Below are 21,829 nucleotides of genomic sequence, written 5' to 3' on the forward strand. Positions count from 1 at the left end.
CTTTTACCAATTGTTATTTTATGAATTTTTATCATTTTGTCAGCCAAAGAAAAATGTTTGACATTTTTATGATTTCTTTTTTAGGGCGGGGGTGGGGGTTGGTAGGTGGGGTAAAATTTTTTTTTTTTTTTTTTTTTTTTTTTTTTTTTTTTTTTTTTTTTTTTTTTTTTTTATTTTTTTTTTTTTTTTAACTGAAAAAGGAAACTTTTCGATTTGTACACCCCGCTCTGCGCCTGTTTCAGTATAAAGATTAGTTAGATTAGTAAATAACATTGAAATTATTTCATTTAAATTTAAATTTGGATTGGCGTTTTCAGGGCCAAATTTCAAGCGTTTTTTGGTTGATTTACGATCACGCGGAATTTTTCAAAAAATTGAGAAAATATCGCAGTTTTTTGGGGGAAATTAAGTCTCGCGAAAAAAAATTTTATTAGACTGGATAGTTTTCAGAGACCACTATACTATTTTATATTTTTAGTGAGAAAAATTGAAGACAGCAAAAAAAATTTAAAAATCCAAAGAACAAGAGAAAAACTTTCACTACAATAAATTGATGTCTCAAATAAAGTCACTCAAAGGTTGGTTTGAATTTTTATTATTTTTTATCGGCGATCCAAAAAATATCTGCAATCTGATTGGTTAAAAAGAGTACAATATATCTTGTATTTTACATGTAAAAATATAAATTGACGAAAAGATGTTGTTGCATTGTAGCGGTAGAAGCAATCTAACGTCACTTTGCTACAAAAGTGTCCTCCAACACAGAAAGTGCATTTTTTGGCTCACCGATAAACTAGTTATCAGACATTTGCTCGTACAATATGGAAATATTTCACTCGTTCCGGATTTTCCGTATATTTTCCTCGCCTAAAGGCTCGGAAAATATTGTACGGAAAAATCTCGGAACTCGTAAAATATTTCTCATATTGTACTCGCAACTGTCCGATAACTATTACGTATGTACTTATGTACACATACAGTTGACTCTTGCTAATTCGAACTCGATAAGGGGATCTTTATTTGTTCGACGAATCATAGAGAGATTCTATAATTATTAGGAACAAAATATTGACTCAACGGCATAAAGCTAAGGCTACACTGATAGTTTTTTCAGGCGGCTGCTCAGAGAGTGGATCAATTTATAAGTTGCTTGATTTTGTCTTTCTTGATAGGTGAGTTTTTCAAGAAATCCATTTTAGTCTTCTTTATATTTATATTTATTAACATTTTTTTTAATTTGATAATTTCCACTCTTGGATATCTTTTCAACCAACAAGCACGAAGCCACTATTTAATTTAGATATTCTTAAAAGATACACTATTTTTTGTCTCCACTACAGTTTATGTATTTTGAGCCCAAAGTATTTTTTTTTTTTTTGACCTAACTGGAGGTCCTAAAAATTAACCTTCAAGTTAATTTTCCTGACCTTCAGAGCTTAAGCATGTCGGGTGAAAACTTCTTCATCTGGTTGCAAGATAAATTTGTAAGAATAATTAGGCTCAAAGACTCAATAAGAAGTATTTCAAAATCATAGGTCAAAATAGTAAAAGATAAAAATGAGAGTAACATGAGAACAATTTAGGCTCAAAGTGCCAAAAAATTGCCTCAACAAAAAAGGTTTGTCGGATCTTAGAAAGAAAGAGTGTAGTACAAATTTAAATTGTTTTTTTTTTTGTCATCTTGATTTTTTAACAGATCTTCCAACGACAACAACAACAGCAACAACAACAGCAGCAACAACAACGACAACAGCAACACAAAAACCCTTTAGTATGTATATTATTCCAGTATAGTTTAAATATTATCATTTTTGAAATATAATTTTCCAGCAAAATATAGCGTACTTGTAATAAGACTGCTGGCATCCACTAACGGGTTCCTTCTCCTTATAATAATACCTGCGGATGAGAAGTCGCTTACTTCCCTTCCAAACAAGAGTTGTAGCACGCCTTTTAACTGTATTTCTTTTATTATTTTAGCTGGAGTGGGTCGAATTCTAAGCACAGGTATATATTTTGACACAGTTTATAATATTTAAAAGTGATAAAATCAGGGGGTGTTTACTTTCACCATGATGCTTTACACGAAATTTTTAGAATTTGGACTGGGACTTCTTATCGGGAAAAAAGGACGGGGGGATAAGTGGCTATCATTCATTATCCTACAAAACCTTTGCCCCAATATTTAATCCCCGGCAGAATTTATGTGTTGATACACTATATTGAGCAAAAGCCACACTGAAAACTAAAGACCATAATATTTTATTTATGAATTACTCAGATTTCAATAAGATATTTCTTGTCGACTTTTAGACGCTTTTCGTTCTCTGTCGGCTTTGATTTGTTGGCTTCGAGGCATAGTGCCGACAGTTCCAATTTTTTACCATGCTTTTGCTCATTCAATTTTTTTAGGAGAAAAAGAAGAATCAAGCCAAGAGAATGCAAAAACTAGTAAAGGAGGTATATCACACATTCGATTGTTAAAAACAAAGTCTTTCTAACTACCTTTCTATGAACCAATTTTCTCAAAGTTTGCTATTCTAAAATAACGACTAAAGTCTGGCTCAAAAATATGCGAACACTTTACTTTTTTGACAATTTTGCAGCATGTATTAACACTATGTTAAAAAGCTATACACTGTTGGAAAGATATTTTCAAGGAGGACACTAAAGGATTAAATGTGTCCAGTTTAAGAGCTGACTAGTCCGCCATCTTGTTTTCAATACGCAAATTTCCTATTAGCAGATTTATGTAATAATGTCACGAAAAAACTAAATTGTAAAGCTATCATAAAAAATATGTTATATGTTCAGAGCTTTAATTTACGGTTTTTTCGTGACTTTTTTTACATGAATCTGCTAATATGATGTGTGGAGGTACATGAGAATAATTTTGCAAGAATAATGCTGAATCTGGAATGGCTGTAAATTAAGCAAACTCCGATTAGTGAGAACTGGGTATTAAAGTTAAGATACCTCAGTTTTATCATAGAAATAAGAACAGAATAAGAACTATTGGCTCCTGGTTCTTATGAAAAAAGTTATAAACAATTATTCTTTTTTATGGACATCCCATACGATGTATGGAACGGCGCTAAGTTGGTTAAAACTCTACTTTCGTGAATTCGTCCACGGACCTTTGTGAATTTTGATCCATTTTCTGTTTCTTTTGATAGATATGAGTACTGTGACCACCGAGGCAATACAAGCGTCCGAATGGACGGAAGAATCAAATATGAATGGTATGAATTTTTATTGTTTTGTATGTATTTATGCACATACAATTGACTCTCGCTAATTCGAACTCGATAGGGAGATCCTATTTTGTTCGAATCACAGAAATTCGAATTATAGAAAGTAAATTAAGAGGATTTCCCCATGACGGGGACAGGACAAGAAAGATTCGAATTATAGAAGTTCGAACAAGGAATTATTATATACACTGGAGAAACAACTGGCCGATTTTTGCCAATTTCTGATGTACAAGCCTTGCCCGCAATGACGACATTGTTATCCAATTCCCAAATGAGACTTTAAGTATTCCTCCGAGAGTCAAACTCATTTAGTTAATTGCTAATGAGGGTAGTACCCCCCCCCGGGCGTCTAGTATATGACAATCTTAGCTTTTCTCGGAGAAACTTTGGAAAGATATTCTCAACTAAAAGATGTCGTGTCGTTATAAGCTTTTCGTTTGATTTTACTTGTCTGTATTTCTCACACCAGATTTTATAAATGTACCCGCTTAGTATTCTAATATTTACTTTCAAACTTTTGAGCAGTAAAAATACAAAAAGACAGAGAGCTTTTTAAAAAAGAGAGTATTATTCATTTTGCAAAATCAGAGTCATTCGTGCCGCCATGACAGTTGTCCTTTGCGGATATTTGTCTGAAACAATGGAAAAACAATACTTCACTCTCCACCGTTTCATTCGATGTTAATCCAGAGTTTATATAATAATTCCATGTTAGAAACAAAATATTGACTCAAGGGCAAAAATATCAGAGAGTGGATCAATTTATAAGTGCTTGATTTTTTTATCTTTTTTGATTTTGCTATAAAATTGTTTTTAGTATATGAACCAAAGCTCTACCCATTCGAGAATTTCTTCTCAGAACCTTCTTGTCCGGGGTAGTGACGTTACAAAGATCATCATAAGTAGTGGAAAAGGAAAATTTTGACTGTAACGTTTCTGCTAAAATATCCACTTGTTTATTTTTAGATAGAAAATTTGCGCTGTTCAATACAATAGGTATGCTATACCTTATCGGGAATATTTTGGCCTTATTGAATAATTCAGCTACCCTTCCCAAGCCAAACAGTTTTTTTTTAATTAGATTAAATAATGTTTTACCCCTGAAATTCATTTAACTCTTTTTTTTTAATTATTTAAGCTAATACCATTTATCCCTGACTGATTTTTAGAAGCAGTTTTTTCAAAATTTTCCCAGAAAAATGCTGAACAATTATATTTTAACACTCGGGTCATTTGGCAAAATTAAACCAAAAATGTAAAAAAACTTAGTCTGGAGGTCTTTCATTTGACCAAACTTTTAAAAATCTGATCAACTGAGCTTTTTTCGGACCTTTTCAAGAATTCACTCAATTGGTTTAGAAAGTTTTTTTTTAATTTTTGTTAATTTCAAACTCTGTAAAATATGCCATCCAGTAAATTTTATTTACTTTTTTGCCGGTTTTAACGGAAACAATGTAAAAATCTCATTAAGGCCTACCCCCGCCGAGAAAAATGTTTTAAGTATATCTTATGGAATAAAATGTCACTCTAATCCATATCTTCTTTCCATTTTAGCTAGTCCATGTTCCACTGCGACTTGTGGCGAAGAAGTCCCTTCCACTAGAGGTTTGATATAGCTGGTTTCGTAAATTGTTTTAATCAGAAGCTCTTTACCAAATAGTTGAGAAAACGCTCTTCTGGGAGAAGAAGTTCTCGAAACGTAGCCAAATGTAAATTTCGCTATCCAAGCCACTATAAACTTCCAATGTGCAATTATTATGAATAATTATAGAGGAGAGGAGAGCAGTTTAGCCCGAGTTATTTTGTACAGATCAACTTCAAATATAATATATATAGTGTTAGATAAAAAGATTTATAAAAAATACTTCTTGAAACAATTCATATTTTAGGTCCAAGCGAGCAGAACGAGGAAGAAGATGGCTCATCAAGTTCAACTCCTTTAAATACAAACGCAAATACAACAACTCAATCTTCGTTGCAAGGTTTGGAAAAATCTTTCTTTTTTTCCATACAGTCTCCATAATTCGCACCCGCATAGAGAAATTGTCTGAGTAAAGCAAATTTCGAGTTATAGAGTAAAGTTTATTAGGCATCGTTAACTAAAAGGACGAGAAAAACTGTTCGACATACGAGTTTTAAAGGTTCGAGTTATGGAGACCCTATTTTACTTTAGATTTCTCGAACGCCCTCGGAAACACATATCTTATCGGGAAAAACTTCGTCGGGGAAAATATTCGTCACTTGGCCAAAATTTCGTCACTTTTCCCCGACGAAGTTTTCCCCGATAAGGTAGCGCTTCTTCCATGTCAAGAAACCTTTAAATGTGGTTTATGAGTCTTTTTTGAAATTTTGTCAAAATTATTTTGCGGTTGATGCCTTTTCAGATTTCCATTGAGACTTTATTTGGTGGACTACTTTGCAAGAGAGCAAAAGTTTTTCCTTAAATCAGCGATTTCGGCCATCATATCTTTTTCTATCTTTCTTATCTCTAAAGAAGAATAGCGGGACTGGAAGGTGTGACCGACATTTGACTAACCTAAATAAGCACTTTGATCACAAAGTTAATTTTTGTATATAGTTGTAACTGAAGAACGAAAGCTAACAAGCTTAAAAAAGAGAGAGAAAGAAGAGCTGGCGGCGTACTTGGATAAATCTGGAAGCTATCTAAGGAATTGGAAACATTTAGTTGACGTTCTTTATGATGAATTACCACAGAGTGAACGTAATAAGATTAAGGACAGTATAGAACCGCAACGTTTTGGAGGAGGCGTGGCAGGATCATTCTTGCTTAACCTCAGTAATAGAAGACCGGATCTCACAATAGGGGAATTCAGGGCCGAGTGTAAAAAATTCCACCGGAACGATATAGCTGATGTTATCTTAAAGGGTTACAGAACAGATCAACTGTTGGCTAAGGAATTAGACCAAGTTCATATGGAAGAGCTTAAAATTAAGCTAGATGTTGATGAGTTTTGGATAGAGTTAGCTGAAGAAACATTTGATTTTGATCCCAAAACAATCAATAATATTAAAACCAAACCATCTGCAGGAAACGTCAAACCCAAAACGTGTACTGAGTGCTTATTGGATAGATTGGCAGGAGATAAAACGGATATGACCGTTCAACAATTAGCTGATTTTTGTGGTAGAGCTGGTATTAATGATGCTAAAAAGTACTTGGAGAGTTTATTATGATGGAAGACATTTTTATTTTTTAAGTTAATTATTGGATTATGATCGTCTGTTTAATGTTAAAAGCTTAGTTTGACATTTGAAGAACTTTTTTCTAACAGGATCTAAAACCATCTTAAGTATAGTTCATAATTCTTGTCATACAAAAGAAACTGTCTGAATGGCCTAAGCGATACCTAGAAGGGGGTGGCGTACGAGGTTTGTGATTTCCGAAATACCGAATAATTTTGCCAAAATTTCCGAAATTCCGTAAAAAGATACTTCCGATACCGATTTTTTGGGTATCTTTCCTCGTTTAGACTAATTTTTAATCAATTTTGATTTTTCATGTATGAATTCCGAAAAAATCCCCTTAAGGGGATAAAAACTTTATAATACAGAAATTTCGAGTCAAAAATTCATGGATTTCCGATAACGAAACAGTTTCAGAATTCCGAAATACCGAAGGAATTTTGCCTGAATTCCGAAATTCCGAAGAAAAAGGGGTCGATATCCGCAATTCCGAAAAACCGTACGCCCCCCACCTAGAATGCCAGATGTTATTTTCGACTATTCATTAAAAAAAACGAAGAAAATAGTGATGTAATCAATCTGTTTTTTTTTTTAAATAAGAGTGTGTCCTGTAAAACAAACCATTGATCTGAGATATTCAAAACCGAGCGTGGTGGCTCGTCTGAAATTCGGAGAAACTCGAGAGGCAATTGTCCGAACTTTTACGAATTTTTACCTCCCTCTATTAAAGAAAATATGGGCACGAAAATTTTGGAAATTTACCCTCTTTTTGTCAAAAATTGCTGATTTTAGGGTGGGAAGAGAGAAAGGGGCGCTGAAACTAACAATCAGAGGCGCCTTTTGGTGCCCCTTGTTTTTCGGTGACCCCAAAACATTTTGGATGCTAGGGTGGGGCAGTTGCCCTCCCCTGCCAATTTTCTATCTCAAATTATAAATGCACACTCACATTTTAGAGAGTATTATTTTATACTCCAATAGATGAATGTTATGTTAGATAAAAATTTGTTATATTGCCTTTTGGAACTTTCTGATAAACTTTTGTAAATAGGTTGTCATTTTTTAGGACCATACATCATATGAACGATTTTTATCTTAATTTTAAAGTCAATAAAAAAAACAAAGCACGCCTTGATTTTGACGAGTCAAAGTATCATTGAAGAAACATAACAAAATTTTACAATTTGTTTATTCTGTAATATTTATCGAAAGTTACCTCAATACTCGAAGCGTTTATTTAATTCTAATCTAAATATTTTATATTTTTCACTATTTTTCAGTAGAAAAACATTAAAAATCAACATAAACAAATATTAAAAAAATCACTTAATGTTCAACCAAACTTGTTGAGAAGGACAGGACCTCACATAAAATGGCCACCATCAAGGAAAAGCCAACAAAGGTATATGATACATTGATAATATCTCATGTGTTAAAATATTCAAATAGTCAAAATATTTAGCAAAAATACCCTTCAGTGTGTTGGAAAGTCATCCAGATGAGATGGAGTTTTTATAAGATACTTAGATAATTGGTCATTTAAAGTAATAAAAATGACGCGTTCTTTAGAAAAAGAAACAAAACTGTTTTATCACTGGTTAACGGCCAATCAAATCAAATAAGAGCTTGTAAAAACTCCATCTCGTCCCGAATCATCATCATGTTCGAATTTAAAACTGACTTTTGTTTTAATTATCTCTCATTCTTTCACTGCATATTACCAAGATCTTGTCACCTGTAGATTATATTGAAATCTGTATTTGTAAGAGCGTCAATCAAAATAAATCAATATTTGGGAAGTTATACATTATGCGACACAGCTCTTTGGTATTGAGAGATACTATTTGGCAGATAATTTGATTTCTTTTATTTCCTTTTAAAAAAATTTTTTCAGCCTATTCTAGAAGCAAGTTCCAGTGTAACTTTAAAAGGTATGGATCAAACTCTCATTTTTCGGCTGCTTCAAGAAACTCTTCACTTTATTTACATTGTGTAAATTTCACCTCAGGAGTAATTGATTTTTCGTGATTTCTTAACTCGACGAAAAAACTATCAGATATGCATTACAAGAGAAAAAAATCATTCCCGGCTCGTTTAATTTTTCTAATTTTGCGAAAGCTTGAAAGTTTCAAAAAATGTATACCTACTTTTGTCGAAAAACGACGCTTTTTTTCGATTTTTCGATTGGAGCATATTTTACTCTCCAAACTTATTATTTTCGTCTATTTCTTTTTTCCTTTCGTTCTAGGCTTATGTTTAAGTCCACAAATCGTTATACCAAAAGAGACTAGTGATTGTCATGACAACAGCCAAGAACCATGTTACTACTCAGACTTTTTTTTTCTTACCTTTAACTTTTAAGTCACAACTCAAAGTATTCTCATTGAAGAAAGTAGATATATTAAGAGGGGGTTTGGAAGATTTTTTGTAGCGTCCGTCCGTCCGTCCGTTCGTCTGTTATCAGCTTTTCTCGGATTGGCTCATCAGTTTTTTCTGAGTTTTTGCACAATGATCCAAGCCCTTTCCCCGCTAGAACTACTATATATATTTTTATCCACATCGTTTATGAAGTAGTTTGACCCTTGTAAAATGAATTTCAAATTTAATTATAGTCATCAATCAAGATATATCCGAAGCAGTACCAGATCTATTGAGTGGAGCATCAAATGTTGATATTCTTGATATTAAACAACCTCCAACAATTCCATCTTCACCAGTTTCTCCAGTTTGCCAAACACCTCCTGGTCAACAATTTCTAACCAATCAACAACCAGCTGCTTCACAAAATGTCCAACAAAGTAGTATCGTTTTATTTGAATCTATCTCCCATTTAAATTCATGTCTGTCTTTTTGTTGTATACACTTAGAATCCCTAAATTCGGTTCTACTTTGGAAAGAACGGGATAGATTTCACATACTGTTGAATTTACTTTCCCGTTCCCGACCCCGTCTTGAAAAAATAATTCAATAGGACACAGAACACATCAACATCATTTGCTAGTTGGTCGCCCCACGGCTAAGTGGAGGAGACCTTTAATCTCGGTGTTTTCTCCATAAGACTTTTTTTGTGAAAGTTTGGTCGCCCGATTCGGAATTAAATGTTCGGAAAATCGGAAAAATATTTCCCGCGTAGTAAATTATTGCATCAGCCGTTTTATCTCCCTTATATTACGCCACTAACACACATCAAATATTTGCTTGCCCAACAATCTTTTCCTCCATAATAATAAGCGCACTTGGAATTTTCTAACTAATGGAGATAATTGGAAGCCTTGTGGAATGGTCAGTCGGGTGTTTAAGAAAAAAACTGCAATTATTGCTCCTTTCGGAAATTATTGCCGAAAACGGCAATTTTTTTAACGATGAAATGCTGAATCAGCAGAAAAATAAAAAAGTAAATAAATGAAAATTGCCGTTTTCGGCAATTATTGCCGTTTTTGCAAATAAAAGTTGATTTTATTATTGAACACGTGGTATTTGACACCCTCGCGATAAGTAGGCACTGTGCCTCGTTTAGTTTTGTTTTCAACTGGTTTTTGTTGGAAATGCAGATAGCAAAATCGAGTCATATGTAAACAAATTTACAACGGGGGTTTTGTTATCTCTTTCTGGCTGTGTTTCGGCATCGATGCAGGATCTTTTAACTTATTATTTTAGAACTTTTCATGTTATTGAGCCACGAAAAATTGAAATAATCACTTTTAAAAATCCGAAAAACCTTTTTCTCGATGCAAATTTACTATTTTCAAACACCTCTGACATCTTTGCCCTTAAAAGGACAACACATTTTGCTGATTCATCATTTCATCGTTAACAAAATTGCCGTTTTCGGCAATAATTTCCGAAAAGAGCAATAATTGCAGTTTTTATCTTAAACACCCGACTGATGGTTGGAAATGTCAGTGCAGTTTCAGTTTGCAATTTGTACCTGCTACTTTTGCTTTATAGGTGAGAGTCTCTGATCCCTACGTTACAGTATTTTATTGTCTTTTTTTTGTTATATATAGACAGCAGCAAGTGTAATTACTGGTACTCCTACCTCACTTGCTAGTTGTCTAAAAAAGATAGCATAAGCTTGTTTGTGTTATATATCAAACAAGTAGCTACACACCAGAGGGTTGCATGCGAGCTCCTTGCACCCTCTTGCTTAACCTACTTAACCTGCTTAACCTACTTAACCTACTTAACCTACAGAACTTAATCAACCTATCCAACCAATCTAACCGATATAACCAATCTTGCGTATCACACTTAATATCTACTGAACGTAGACTACGTCGTAGTCATTTGATTGTACACGAGACTGAATTATTTTCCCAGAGAATGTCAAGCATGCCAAATTATCAAATTTCAAAAGCCATTTTGGGTTCGTTTAATCAAGCAAATGAAGAGCTGTTCGGCCTAACTGCAGGAACTCAGTGTAGCGTCAATTGCCTCTATGCGATATTCTGGTCAAATTTTCGACGTGTTTCTATTTGGAAAACCACTGACTTAGACAATATCCTGATTGAGGGAGATAAGTTATACAAACAGCTTGGTGTAAACTGCTATCTATCTGTTGATGAGATGCCACGCTTTATTGAAACAAATGGTTTTATAACTAATATCAATTTTCTGAATTTTACAAATGGTAATGCTACTTTAGTCGATGACGACCTGATTCTACAAACTCCTCTGAGTGAATCCACAAATCAAGAAAGTTTTGATGCCTTAATGATTATCAACAATTTCACGATAGCAATTATGAAACGTCCTCAAGGTTATTATTTATTTGATTCGCATAGTCGAAACGAGCTTGGACTTTGTGATCCTAATGGAAAATCTTGTCTGCTGAAATTTGACCACATTTTTGACTTCGAAAAATATGTCCAATATTTTTACTTACAAAAAATGAATAAAGAAACTGCTAATTTTGAGATTCAATTTATTCAGATATATGATCTAAACATAGAGCTTATAAGCATACTCCGAAAGAATTTCTCTGCATTTTCACGTAATGTTTCCAAAAAGCGAAAAAATGGTTCCAATGATGGAAATAATATTGCAAAGCGTCAAAAAACACGTCAAGAAATAAATAAAACATATCATGATAAGAATAAAGACACACAACTGAAAAACATGAAAGTATATCACAATGACAACAAAGAAACAATACTCAAAAACAAGAAAGTCTATTATTCTCGAAACCAAGAAAGAATAGCTAAAAAAAGGAAAGCTTGTCCCAAAAAGGAAACAGGTGTTTCAAAGTTTTTAAAGCTTATACATGAAGGTCCGTTTTACAAATGTGTTTGTTGTCACAGATGTCTCTACAAGCAAACTGTCATCAAATATTCACCTGACAAGTATAACATGCCAGAAGTAGAATATCTCTCTGAAATAATTTCATTTGATGGGCAATTGTATATTTGCAAAACATGCCACAATAAACTTAAAAAAGACAATTTACCATGTCAATCTGTGAAAAACAAACTCACTTTAGATGAACTACCAGCTGAATTTAGTTCTCTTCGCAGGCTAGAAAAAATTTTGATTTCTCGCAGGATTTTATTTAAGAAAATTGCAATAATGCCTAAAGGTCAATTTCCCAAATTGAAGGGTTCAATTTGTAATGTACCAATCGATGTTGAAAATATTGCTAATGTTTTACCTCGAAAAACTAGTGACAATGGTTTACTTATAGTTAAACTTAAAAGGAAATTAGAATACAAAGGACATGTTGTTTTTGAACCCATTAGACCTGATTTCATACAACGCATTTTAAGTTATTTGAAAGAAAATAATCCCCTTTATCGAGACATAGCAATTGATGTTACTAATATTTCTAATGATGAGACCATGACACAAAACGCGTCAGAGATAAATGCTGAAAATAATGAAGAAGAAGCTCTTTCACACCATGAGGTTAGTGATGAACTTCAGACAGAAGATTCCCATTCAGACGATCTTGAAACCACAGCCAACCCACTTGATGCTCATCGTTCAAGTGCAAACGAAACAACCTTAATGTCTCACACTCCCACAGATGTAGAAGTTGACAATGAAATTCTAACCTTAGCACCTGGTCAAGGTGAAACACCTATTTCAATCCTACGTGATGAAAACTGTGAATTGCTTGCGCATCCTTACTTATTTCCTAAAGGTAGATTTGGCTACAAAACCGAACGCGATGTTAAGCTAAGTCCATCTAAATATTTTAACCAGCGCCTTTTGAATGAAAAGCAAAGCTTTGCCTCAGATGCAGACTATATATTTTATGCTTGCTCTGTTCTGCAGCAACTCTCTTTAACAAATCAAATAAATATTGCTATGAAAAAAGTAGCTGGCTCTAATTTAAGTGCTGGTATGCTCAGTCAGAATTTCAAAGAAACAGTTAAACAATTCATTGCAAATGACAAGGCTTTTGCCTTTATGAGTACTGTCAAAGGGTCTCCCTCGTATTGGAAAAAATTTCAACAAGAAGTCTTGGCAATGGTGAAACAACTAGGTCCACCAACTTTCTTTTTCACTTTGAGTTGTGCTGATCTTAGGTGGAATGAATTGATCTCAATAATCTACAAAATGAAAGGTCAAAATGTAACTGATGAATTCATTGATAATCTTTCTTATCATGAGAGGTGTGATTTACTAAATAGTAATCCTGTACTTGTAGCGAGACATTTTCAATATAGAGTTGAGGTATTTTTTAAAACAATTGTTTTGGATGGCCCGCTCGGTAAAACAACTTATTATGCTATCCGTGTTGAATTTCAAGTTCGTGGTAGCCCCCACATTCACTCATTTCTTTGGATTTTAAATGCACCAATATTAACCGCAGCAACTAAGATTGAATACACAGAATTCATTGATAGAATAATTAAAGTTAGCTTGCCATCACAAGATGAAGATCCAGATTTATTTCACCTTGTGAAAACTTACCAATTGCATCGCCATTCAAAAACTTGTCGGAAATATAAGAATACTCCTTGTAGATTTTATTTTGGTAAATTTTTTTCTGGGAAAACAATTGTTTCCGAACCTTTGCCTCAAGAACTTCCACGCGAGCAAAAAGAAACCATACTTGCATTACGAAAAGAAGTTTTGACTAAAGTTAGGAATTACATTAACGACAACCTTAATCCAAGCAAAAGGAACTTTTTTGATCCAGATGCAGAAAATTATAATCCAGTTCCAACCATAGATGGAGTACTTGCTGAATTAGATATTCCAAAAAATGATTATGAATATGCTCTTTCTGTATCTGAAGACGAAGATTTCCATATATATTTAAAACGTGACACAAATGCATGCTTTGTGAACAATTATTTCACTGAAGGTCTCAAAGCCTGGCAGGGTAACTTGGATATTCAGCCAGTTTTTAATTATTATAAGGCTGCAACTTACATGTGTGCATATCTTTCTAAAACTGAGGATGAAGTGTCTCATGCTATGACCCAAGCTGTCCAAGATGCCTTTGAAAACGGTGGCGATAAGTATCAGCAAATGAAATCTGTTGCACACGCATATGTTTCAAAGCGTGAAGTATCCGTGCAAGAAGCTGTGTATCTCACTATGCCAGAATTGTGGCTTCGAAAGCTTTACCCAGGTGTAACCTTTGCAAATACAAATGTACCAGAGAAAAGATTTAGAATGTGTCTTAGTGAGGATGAAATCAGTCAGTTGCCTGAAGACAGCACTTCAATTTTCAAAAAGAATATGCTTGATAGATATTGTGATAGGCCAAAGGATAGAAGCGGGGCTTATAAATCTGTCGTTGAAATGTGTTATGCAGAATTCTTAAGGTTTTACACTGTTGTCTATGAGGAATGCAATGAAAATGATTGTCAACCTAATCAGCTTGAAGATGATTTAATAGAAACAAATCATCCATCAAATAATTATCCAAAGATTGTTAAACTAAAAACATTGAAAGGTAAACTTAAATGTCGCAAAGTCCCACTAGTTCTTCGTCTTTATGAACCTAATCCAAACAAACATCCAGAAGATTATGCACACCATCTGTTAATGTTGTATTTGCCATTCCATGACGAAAATGAATTACTGTCAGAGGTAGAAAAGACCTACACTGCCAAGTTACACGAGCCAGGTGTTATTGAAATGATTGACAGGAACAGAGCTTTGATCCAACCATATGCAGGTTTAGTAGATGATGCATTAGAACGATACAGAACGGACTTGATACTCAACATGAATGATTTTGAACAACAAGAAAATGATGAAATAAATGAAGAACTTCAAAATAGAAATCCAAACAATGAGGATGAGTCAGATAATGAAAATAACAATGAAGCCCCAAATCTCAGGGCAGCAATTCCAATGGAATCAATTTTGCTTCCAGATAATGATATAAATACACGTATTAGGTCTTTAAATCATCAACAGAGAGAAATCTTTGATGTTATTCATAAATGGGGAAGAGATTTTATAAAGAACCTTTGTTCAAAAGTACCTAGAAATATTGAACCATTTTATATTTTCTTAACTGGTGGCGGAGGTGTAGGAAAAAGCCACTTGCTTACAACTATATATCATTCTTTGTCAAAACTTTTAATGTACAGAGGAGGAGAACCTACCAAAGAAAGAATCCTAGTGCTTGCTCCGACTGGTGTAGCAGCTATAAATGTGAATGGAACTACCATACATTCAGGTTTAATCATTCCTACAACAGAGTTTTATTCATTGAATGCTTCATCAAAACAAAACTTACAACAAAAACTTGCTTGCATTGAAATAGTAATGATTGATGAAATTTCCATGGTTTCGAATAATCTGTTTAGAAAAATTGATAAAAGATTGCGCCAGATATTTAATGTTGAGAAGCCATTTGCTGGGAAATCTGTTTTAGTATGTGGAGATTTATATCAACTACCACCTGTTTTTAAAGGTCCCATTTTCAAAGGTCCCATTGTCAAAAAAGATCCCATTGATGGTAAAAATAACCATGTAAAACCAAATTGCTCTTTGATGGATGAAATAAATGGATTTGAACTGTGGCGAAGTTTCCAATTAGCCGAATTAACCCAAGTTATGCGTCAAAGGAATGACATAGAATTTGTTGATCTTTTGAATCAAGTTCGACTAGGTGATCTAGATGAGGAAAAAGAAGCACTTTTAAAGTCAAGATTTATTTCTAAAGACAGTCCAGATTACCCAGCAGACATCACTCACATTTTTGCAGAAAATAAACCAGTGGATTCTTATAATTTGCAAAAATTGAATGAGCTATCGACTGAGAGCCAAATGATTACTGCACAAGATGAGATTCCAAAACATTTGACAACCAAAGATATGAAGTTTATTGAAAATGCTCAAGCAAGAGAAACAGGTGGTCTAGCTCGTGTACTTGAGTTGAAAGTTGGTGCTCGTATTTTGATTTCCAAAAATATTGACATTACAGACAGGCTTGTTAATGGCCAAGTAGGAAAAGTTATGGGTTTTAAATTTAATTCCAATAATAAAATTTCAGGTATTTATGTTAAACTTGATGATATTACAGCTGGTAAAAAAGCATCTAATTTAGATAATATATGTAGAGAAAACAATTGGACTTTAATTGAAAGAGCAGAATGTACATTTAATACAAGAAAGCAAAAGAAAAAAGGAAATAAAGAAAAACCTTTAAATGTTCGAAGAACTCAATTTCCTCTAGTTTTGTCTTATGCCTGTACAAGTCACAAAGTCCAAGGGTTAACACTACAGTCTGCAGTTGTCAGTTTTGAATTATTTGCACAAAAAATCTTCAACGAAGGTCAAATGTATGTAAATTTATCTAGAGTGACTGACATAAATGGATTATTCTTGGTTGGTGAATACAATAAAAAAGCTATCCGTGCTAACAAGGAAGCAGGTATTGAGTATGAACGGTTACGTAAAGCTAATCCTTTACCAAAAGTTGAAGAATTTTCACCTACTTCCATTTCTGAAGAGCAGTTGTATATATCACTTTTAAATGTCCGATCTCTGAAGAAACATGCAGTTGATATAATTCATACAGAAACTCTTATGAGTAGTGACTTATTATGTTTTACTGAAACCCAAATTTCACCTTCAAGTGAAACGAATGATATCGATGAAACACTACAAGCTTTCAAAATTGAATACAATAATAATTCTATCAACCGGTTTCAAAACACTGCATATTGTTCAAATTCTTCAATTCAGATTCTAGAATGCCTCAAAGCAGCTGGTTACACATGTGTAAAGTTTGTTAAAGAATCATTTAGTAACAAACCCATTACACTTTTACTTTTGTACAAACCACCTGATTATTCAAAATATACTTTTTTTGAAGAACTGCGAGAACTTTTATATGATGGAATAGACATTATCTTGGGAGATTTCAATATTGATGCTTTGGATCCTACAATGGTAGATCTTGCTAATGTACTCTCCGCATACACATTGATAGTAAATGAACCAACTCATCTGGCAGGTGGCCTTCTTGATCATGTGTATTTGAAAAAAACTTTCATAGATCAGAAAGAAGTAGAATGCTTTGTTAAGAATATTTATTTTTCAGACCACGATGGAGTTTGTTTTTCACTATTGAACAAATCTTGAATTATTGATAAATTCATTATTACTTTTTGTCAGCTTACTTAGTCTACTTAGCCTGCTTTGCATAATCAGTTTGAGAGAGGGGAGGGGTGGGGGAGTGCATTCAAGGTAAATAACCTAGGTTTCATTTGAAAAAATTTAGTCTTCTTGGATTTAAAGAAATTTCTGAAAGATTCCATTGTGATGTAAGAATTTTAGAGTCAACCTTTGGTGTAAACAAACAGTAATTTTTATTTTGAGTGCCTCCCCCCCTGGGTAGGAAAGGGGGTATCCGTTTGATTGCATTGCCTTTGTTATATTGTTTAGTTAGGGTAATACAAGAATTTGAAATTATGAAAATCACAAATAATTTCTCTTTGGTAAATCATTCAATAATTTTGTAATTTTATGCCAAAAACTGTTTTGATGTATAAAACACTCTTAGGTTAGGAATTAATGATACCTTTGCTCTTTAGATTTAAAATAATTATTGTCGCTATCAGGTATTTCTATGGCAATATTCATTTCTCTGCGATCTCTGAAGATTAAAATTTACAATTTTTACCTATTAGTATACTTTTCATAACTTTTTTTATGTATTTGTACATTTTTTGTAAATAAATTTCAACTACATATTTGTAAAAACTTGAATTAGTACAAAAATTTTAAATTTATAATTACACAATTTTGTAATATAGTTAAGCATTTTTTAATTTATTGAAACAATTGTTTTTAGTTTTCAAAGGGAATTTCAGAATTTTTAGGAAATTTTTAATTTATTCATTTATCTCATTTCAAAGTTCACTGTTTATAAAACAAATTCATTAAAATTTAATTCTAGAAACAAATTTAAATAAGGACAATACTAATGAAAATATGAATGAAAATAATATTGGATACTATTGGACTAAAATAATATGTAGATGTTAACTGCCAATGGAAGTGTACGAAATTTTGTTAATGTGGTAATCAGAAATGTTGATAATCAATGCATTATGTCGTGTTGTGGTTGAATTCTTTGTTCGTAATCTTGGGTGACATTATATACTATACCATAATCGATAGCCTACAAAAACATCAAATTGTCCATTTCATGATTTGTATATCAAACAATTCACACAAGGAACATGGAAAGGAGCAAGGTGAGATATCTTTTAAAATATTAATTTATTTCAAGTCAAATTTTAATTTCTTTAAAATCAGCGCAACTCCATTCTTTATCAGGTTAATTTTGGCCCTCCCCATTCCAATTTTAAGAGTTATAGAGATCCGCCTAACATCGCTTCATGAAAGACCTTCTGAATGACTCTGTTTTGATTGCTAAACTTATTTTTTTAAACCAGGAGATTGATCGTACAGAAAAGTATCAAACACACCAACACCAAGACGATCTTCTACTTTGATGCTCTAAATTTACAAAAATCAGGTAAAATCTTTTTTAATATGTATCAATCAACTAAGTTCAGGGTATCCGAAACAAAAAGAGACAGAAGATCAAAACCTATCATTAAAGTAGATTTATTTTGTGCACTTTGTTTTATTGCTGCTTGATATATACAAGAAAGTGGATTTTTTCATGTCTTTATGCTGTCCAATTGATCTAGATTTAAGAATTTTATTTATAAACTCACACATTCTGAACAATATTTTGTTTCTCCTTTTGTTGCTAGATTTTGAACAAGAAGTCCAAATTCATTTCATCTTTGGCTACTTACAACATCATTGTGTCAGTCAAAATATCGAAGCGCTCTTTATTCGTTAATCGTATAGCAATAAAGCGCATTCATAGATGGACATTTCTTGTGGTGAAGATTGAATATGGTTTTTTAAGATTTCAGTCAACGCATTTTGGTGATTCAAAAAACGCTCGTAACCTTGCTCTTTATGTTTTAAAAGTTGCTCAAATGGCATCACACAAATATTTTGGTTTTCAAAATTATTCCTCGTTGTCGTTGCTTTTTTACTTGGTGAAAGTCTATTATCAAATCAATTTAAAAAATTATTTTGGCCATTTAATATGCATCAACCTGGTTGGATTGCTGGTTAAAATTGTTGTGTTGCCTGTTGTTCGTCCTTGCAAATAATCGTGTTCTCGAAAAATATTGTCATTTTGATGGAAGAAATTATAAAGACATACTATTGATTCACTTGCATATGAATAAAAAGACAGTATTATTTAATGAAACTTAATTGATATTCGAGTTGTATAATAATTATTCTCTTTTACTCCATTTTATCCTTTGGTATGATATCTTTTTATTCTTAAGAAAAATTTATGAAATTGACAAAAATTATTACTTCCGATTTCGTCAGTTTTCTCATAATAAGTCTTCTCAGCTTTTAGCCTTCTCAGCTCTTTAATATTTAAGGGCGACCTTCCAGCGCAGCTGGTTTATTCGATTTCAATCCTGTCTCAGTTTCATAGGACGTCCTTAAGTTATCTCTTCGGACCTTTATTCGTCCAAAATGAACCATGTTCCCATTTGATCTTCCCAGTCTAAAGAATAAGCTGTTTCACTTCAAATTTATATCCCCCCTAAAGTTATCCCTTCGGATTTTTTCTTCGTCCAAATGAACCATGTTCCATTTGATCTTCCCAGTCTAAAGAAAAGATGTTTACTTCAAATTTATATCCCCCTAAAGTTATCCCTTCGGATCTTTCTTCGTCCAAAATGAACCATGTTCCCATTTGATCTTCCCAGTCTAAAGAATAAGCTGTTTCACTTCAAATTTATATCCCCCCTAAAGTTATCCCTTCGGACCTTTCTTCGTCCAAAATGAACCATGTTCCCATTTGATCTTCCCAGTCTAAAGAATAAGCTGTTTCACTTCAAATTTATATCCCCCCTAAAGTTATCCCTTCGGATCTTTCTTCGTCCAAAATGAACCATGTTCCCATTTGATCTTCCCAGTCTAAAGAATAAGCTGTTTTATACTTCAAATTTGTATCCCCCCCCCAAATCAACGAAAAATATAGTATCGTGACATTAAGGTCTTTTACACCGTATTCCTTATTTCAGAACCTATTACATTGCGAAGTCTAAAAAAGAAACAATTAGATCGAATCTGTCATGAGCTTGACGGTTGTACAACTGGAAACGTACCACGCTGGCAAATCCTGGTTGAAGAGGAATACAAAGGGCAGGAAAATATTCCAAAACGCAAGAGAATCGTTGGTGATTTGGAGCAATGCTCTTTAGGTGGTGGGAATCCGGGGCGTTCATTTCTTGAAAAACTCGAGACCAACAAACCTGATTTAACTTGTAAAGACTTCCGAAAAGTCGCTGTTTCATTAGAACGAGGCGATATAAACAAGGCTCATTATTTACAGCACAATGGTAAATTAAGTGATTTGGAATTTGACGATATATTAGCTTTGAGTGTGCTTTTGAATAACAAAAACGCATCAAACTGGGAGTATTTTGCTGAAGAATATGAATTTACAAGCCCTAGTATTGAGCAAATTCGAAACAGTAAGGCTGAAGATGGAACTAAAAGTGCTGGTTTAAAACTTTTAAAAGATACATTTGGTGATATGAGTACAACTCGTTTTAAAGAACTCTGTAAAAGCAAAGATCTTAATTTTATTGCGAAGACCGTTACAGAAATTGAAAATGAAAGTCGAAAGGAATAGGTGTTTTACTTAAATATTATTATTTCCTAAGTTACTAAATTTAAAAGTTTTCTTACACAATTTTGAAATAGACTTTTTTGGAATACTTTAATACACCCCTGTCTCACAGACCCGGTGGAACTTTTCCCTCTATTAAAACCTCAATGGAGATTGGTTCCAAGGTTAAAAAATCCAGTTGGGATGGTTTTGGAGTGCAATTTTTAAGCATTGGATCTCGAATGGGGATGAAATCAAAGTCAAGTTCCCAGTGGGGCTGAAATTTCAGGGTATTTTCCCACCGGGGAAGAAATTTTCGCCAAATTTTCGCCAAATTTTCCTGTGGGGCTGGGGTCCCAGCGGGTCTATAATACGGGTGTTTTAATAGTAGTAGTTTTTATCCCTGGATATTTACTGATTGCGGGTGCTTTTTAATTATTTTATCTTTGAACCTACGCATGACAAAAATTATCCTTTCTTCCGATTTGTTAAAGAAGTTACCTAAAATTTATAGAATTTTGTTTGTTCTTTTTGGTCATTCTTGAAACCAGACGGTGATGTTAAAAGTTTCTGTTGAAGGCAACGGACAAGAATTTCCTGTTATTTTCATTATTTTTTATTCTGCTTCTGAAGAAGAAATCTATTCTCACCATTCAATATCTTGCACGTCAACTGACTTGAATGGATTCGGCATCCTATATTAAGTTTCATTTGCTTGCTTTAAATGATTCAGGCCCGGCGGAAGCGGGGAGACTGGGCAGCCTCCCCACTTTTCAGCAAATGAGATTTGATTCAGCCTGCCCACTTTTACGGTTGTTCCGCCAGGTTTTTCTCACTATATCAAAAACCGACCACTGTATATCGTAATTTTTAAATAATTTCAATGCGTAAATTTTGATAACGTTTATAGTTAGTATTAGTTTTGTAGCCGTAGAATTGTCTAATTTTACACTGCACACCTTTAAAATAATTTTGATAATGCAGTTTTATTCTCAATTATATCCTGTAATGATTGTCATAGGCACATAATTTGAGTCTTCTGGGAATATTGACTTTTTTTGAACCCATAGGAAATGATAGCCTTCAATTGTATCCTTTCAATTTGTCAAATTTCGATTTAGATCTGTTGTTTTCTATTTACACCTACTCAACTCTTTTTGGCTGGACTTCTTGGTTTGCCGTCACCCACCCTATATTTTGGAGGAGGGTCGGTCGGTCGGAAATTTTTTTT

General features: G+C 33.4%; 2 protein-coding genes and 1 long non-coding RNA gene across 3 annotated transcripts; all 3 read left to right on the top strand.

Annotated features, from left to right (window-relative positions):
• Positions 1 to 476: 476 nt before the first annotated feature.
• On the top strand, positions 477 to 6,534 carry LOC136814088 (uncharacterized). Its single transcript, XM_067070589.1, has 9 exons — positions 477 to 578; positions 1,697 to 1,771; positions 1,981 to 2,007; positions 2,413 to 2,460; positions 3,177 to 3,242; positions 4,221 to 4,250; positions 4,809 to 4,859; positions 5,144 to 5,236; positions 5,833 to 6,534. The coding sequence occupies exons 1-9, from the start codon at positions 554 to 556 to the stop codon at positions 6,447 to 6,449; spliced, it is 1,032 nt and encodes a 343-aa protein (XP_066926690.1). The 5' UTR covers positions 477 to 553; the 3' UTR covers positions 6,450 to 6,534.
• A 1,208-nt stretch (positions 6,535 to 7,742) lies between these two features.
• On the top strand, positions 7,743 to 20,646 carry LOC136814089 (uncharacterized). The gene is made up of 5 exons (XM_067070590.1): positions 7,743 to 7,857; positions 8,350 to 8,386; positions 8,704 to 8,775; positions 9,068 to 9,253; positions 20,009 to 20,646. The coding sequence occupies exons 1-5, from the start codon at positions 7,828 to 7,830 to the stop codon at positions 20,620 to 20,622; spliced, it is 939 nt and encodes a 312-aa protein (XP_066926691.1). The 5' UTR covers positions 7,743 to 7,827; the 3' UTR covers positions 20,623 to 20,646.
• Positions 17,810 to 19,279, top strand: LOC136814087 (uncharacterized). The gene is made up of 3 exons (XR_010847598.1): positions 17,810 to 18,130; positions 18,332 to 18,414; positions 18,659 to 19,279. It is a non-coding gene; the product is annotated as an uncharacterized lncRNA (long non-coding RNA).
• Positions 20,647 to 21,829: the final 1,183 nt, after the last annotated feature.

This window comes from Clytia hemisphaerica, unplaced genomic scaffold (assembly GCF_902728285.1).
Source record: "Clytia hemisphaerica strain Z4C2 unplaced genomic scaffold, Clytia hemisphaerica genome assembly, whole genome shotgun sequence".
Lineage (NCBI taxonomy): Eukaryota > Metazoa > Cnidaria > Hydrozoa > Leptothecata > Clytiidae > Clytia > Clytia hemisphaerica.

Excerpts from the sequence above, each read along its gene's own strand:
- LOC136814088 (XM_067070589.1), top strand. The coding sequence starts at position 554 with ATGTCTCAAATAAAGTCACTCAAAG. Across the intron at positions 579-1,696 it reads TCAAATAAAGTCACTCAAAG|ATCTTCCAACGACAACAACA; the intron begins GTTGGTTTGAAT and ends ATTTTTTAACAG. Across the intron at positions 3,243-4,220 it reads GGAAGAATCAAATATGAATG|ATAGAAAATTTGCGCTGTTC; the intron begins GTATGAATTTTT and ends GTTTATTTTTAG.
- LOC136814089 (XM_067070590.1), top strand. The coding sequence starts at position 7,828 with ATGGCCACCATCAAGGAAAAGCCAACAAAG. Across the intron at positions 7,858-8,349 it reads TCAAGGAAAAGCCAACAAAG|CCTATTCTAGAAGCAAGTTC; the intron begins GTATATGATACA and ends AAATTTTTTCAG. Across the intron at positions 9,254-20,008 it reads TTCACAAAATGTCCAACAAA|AACCTATTACATTGCGAAGT; the intron begins GTAGTATCGTTT and ends TCCTTATTTCAG.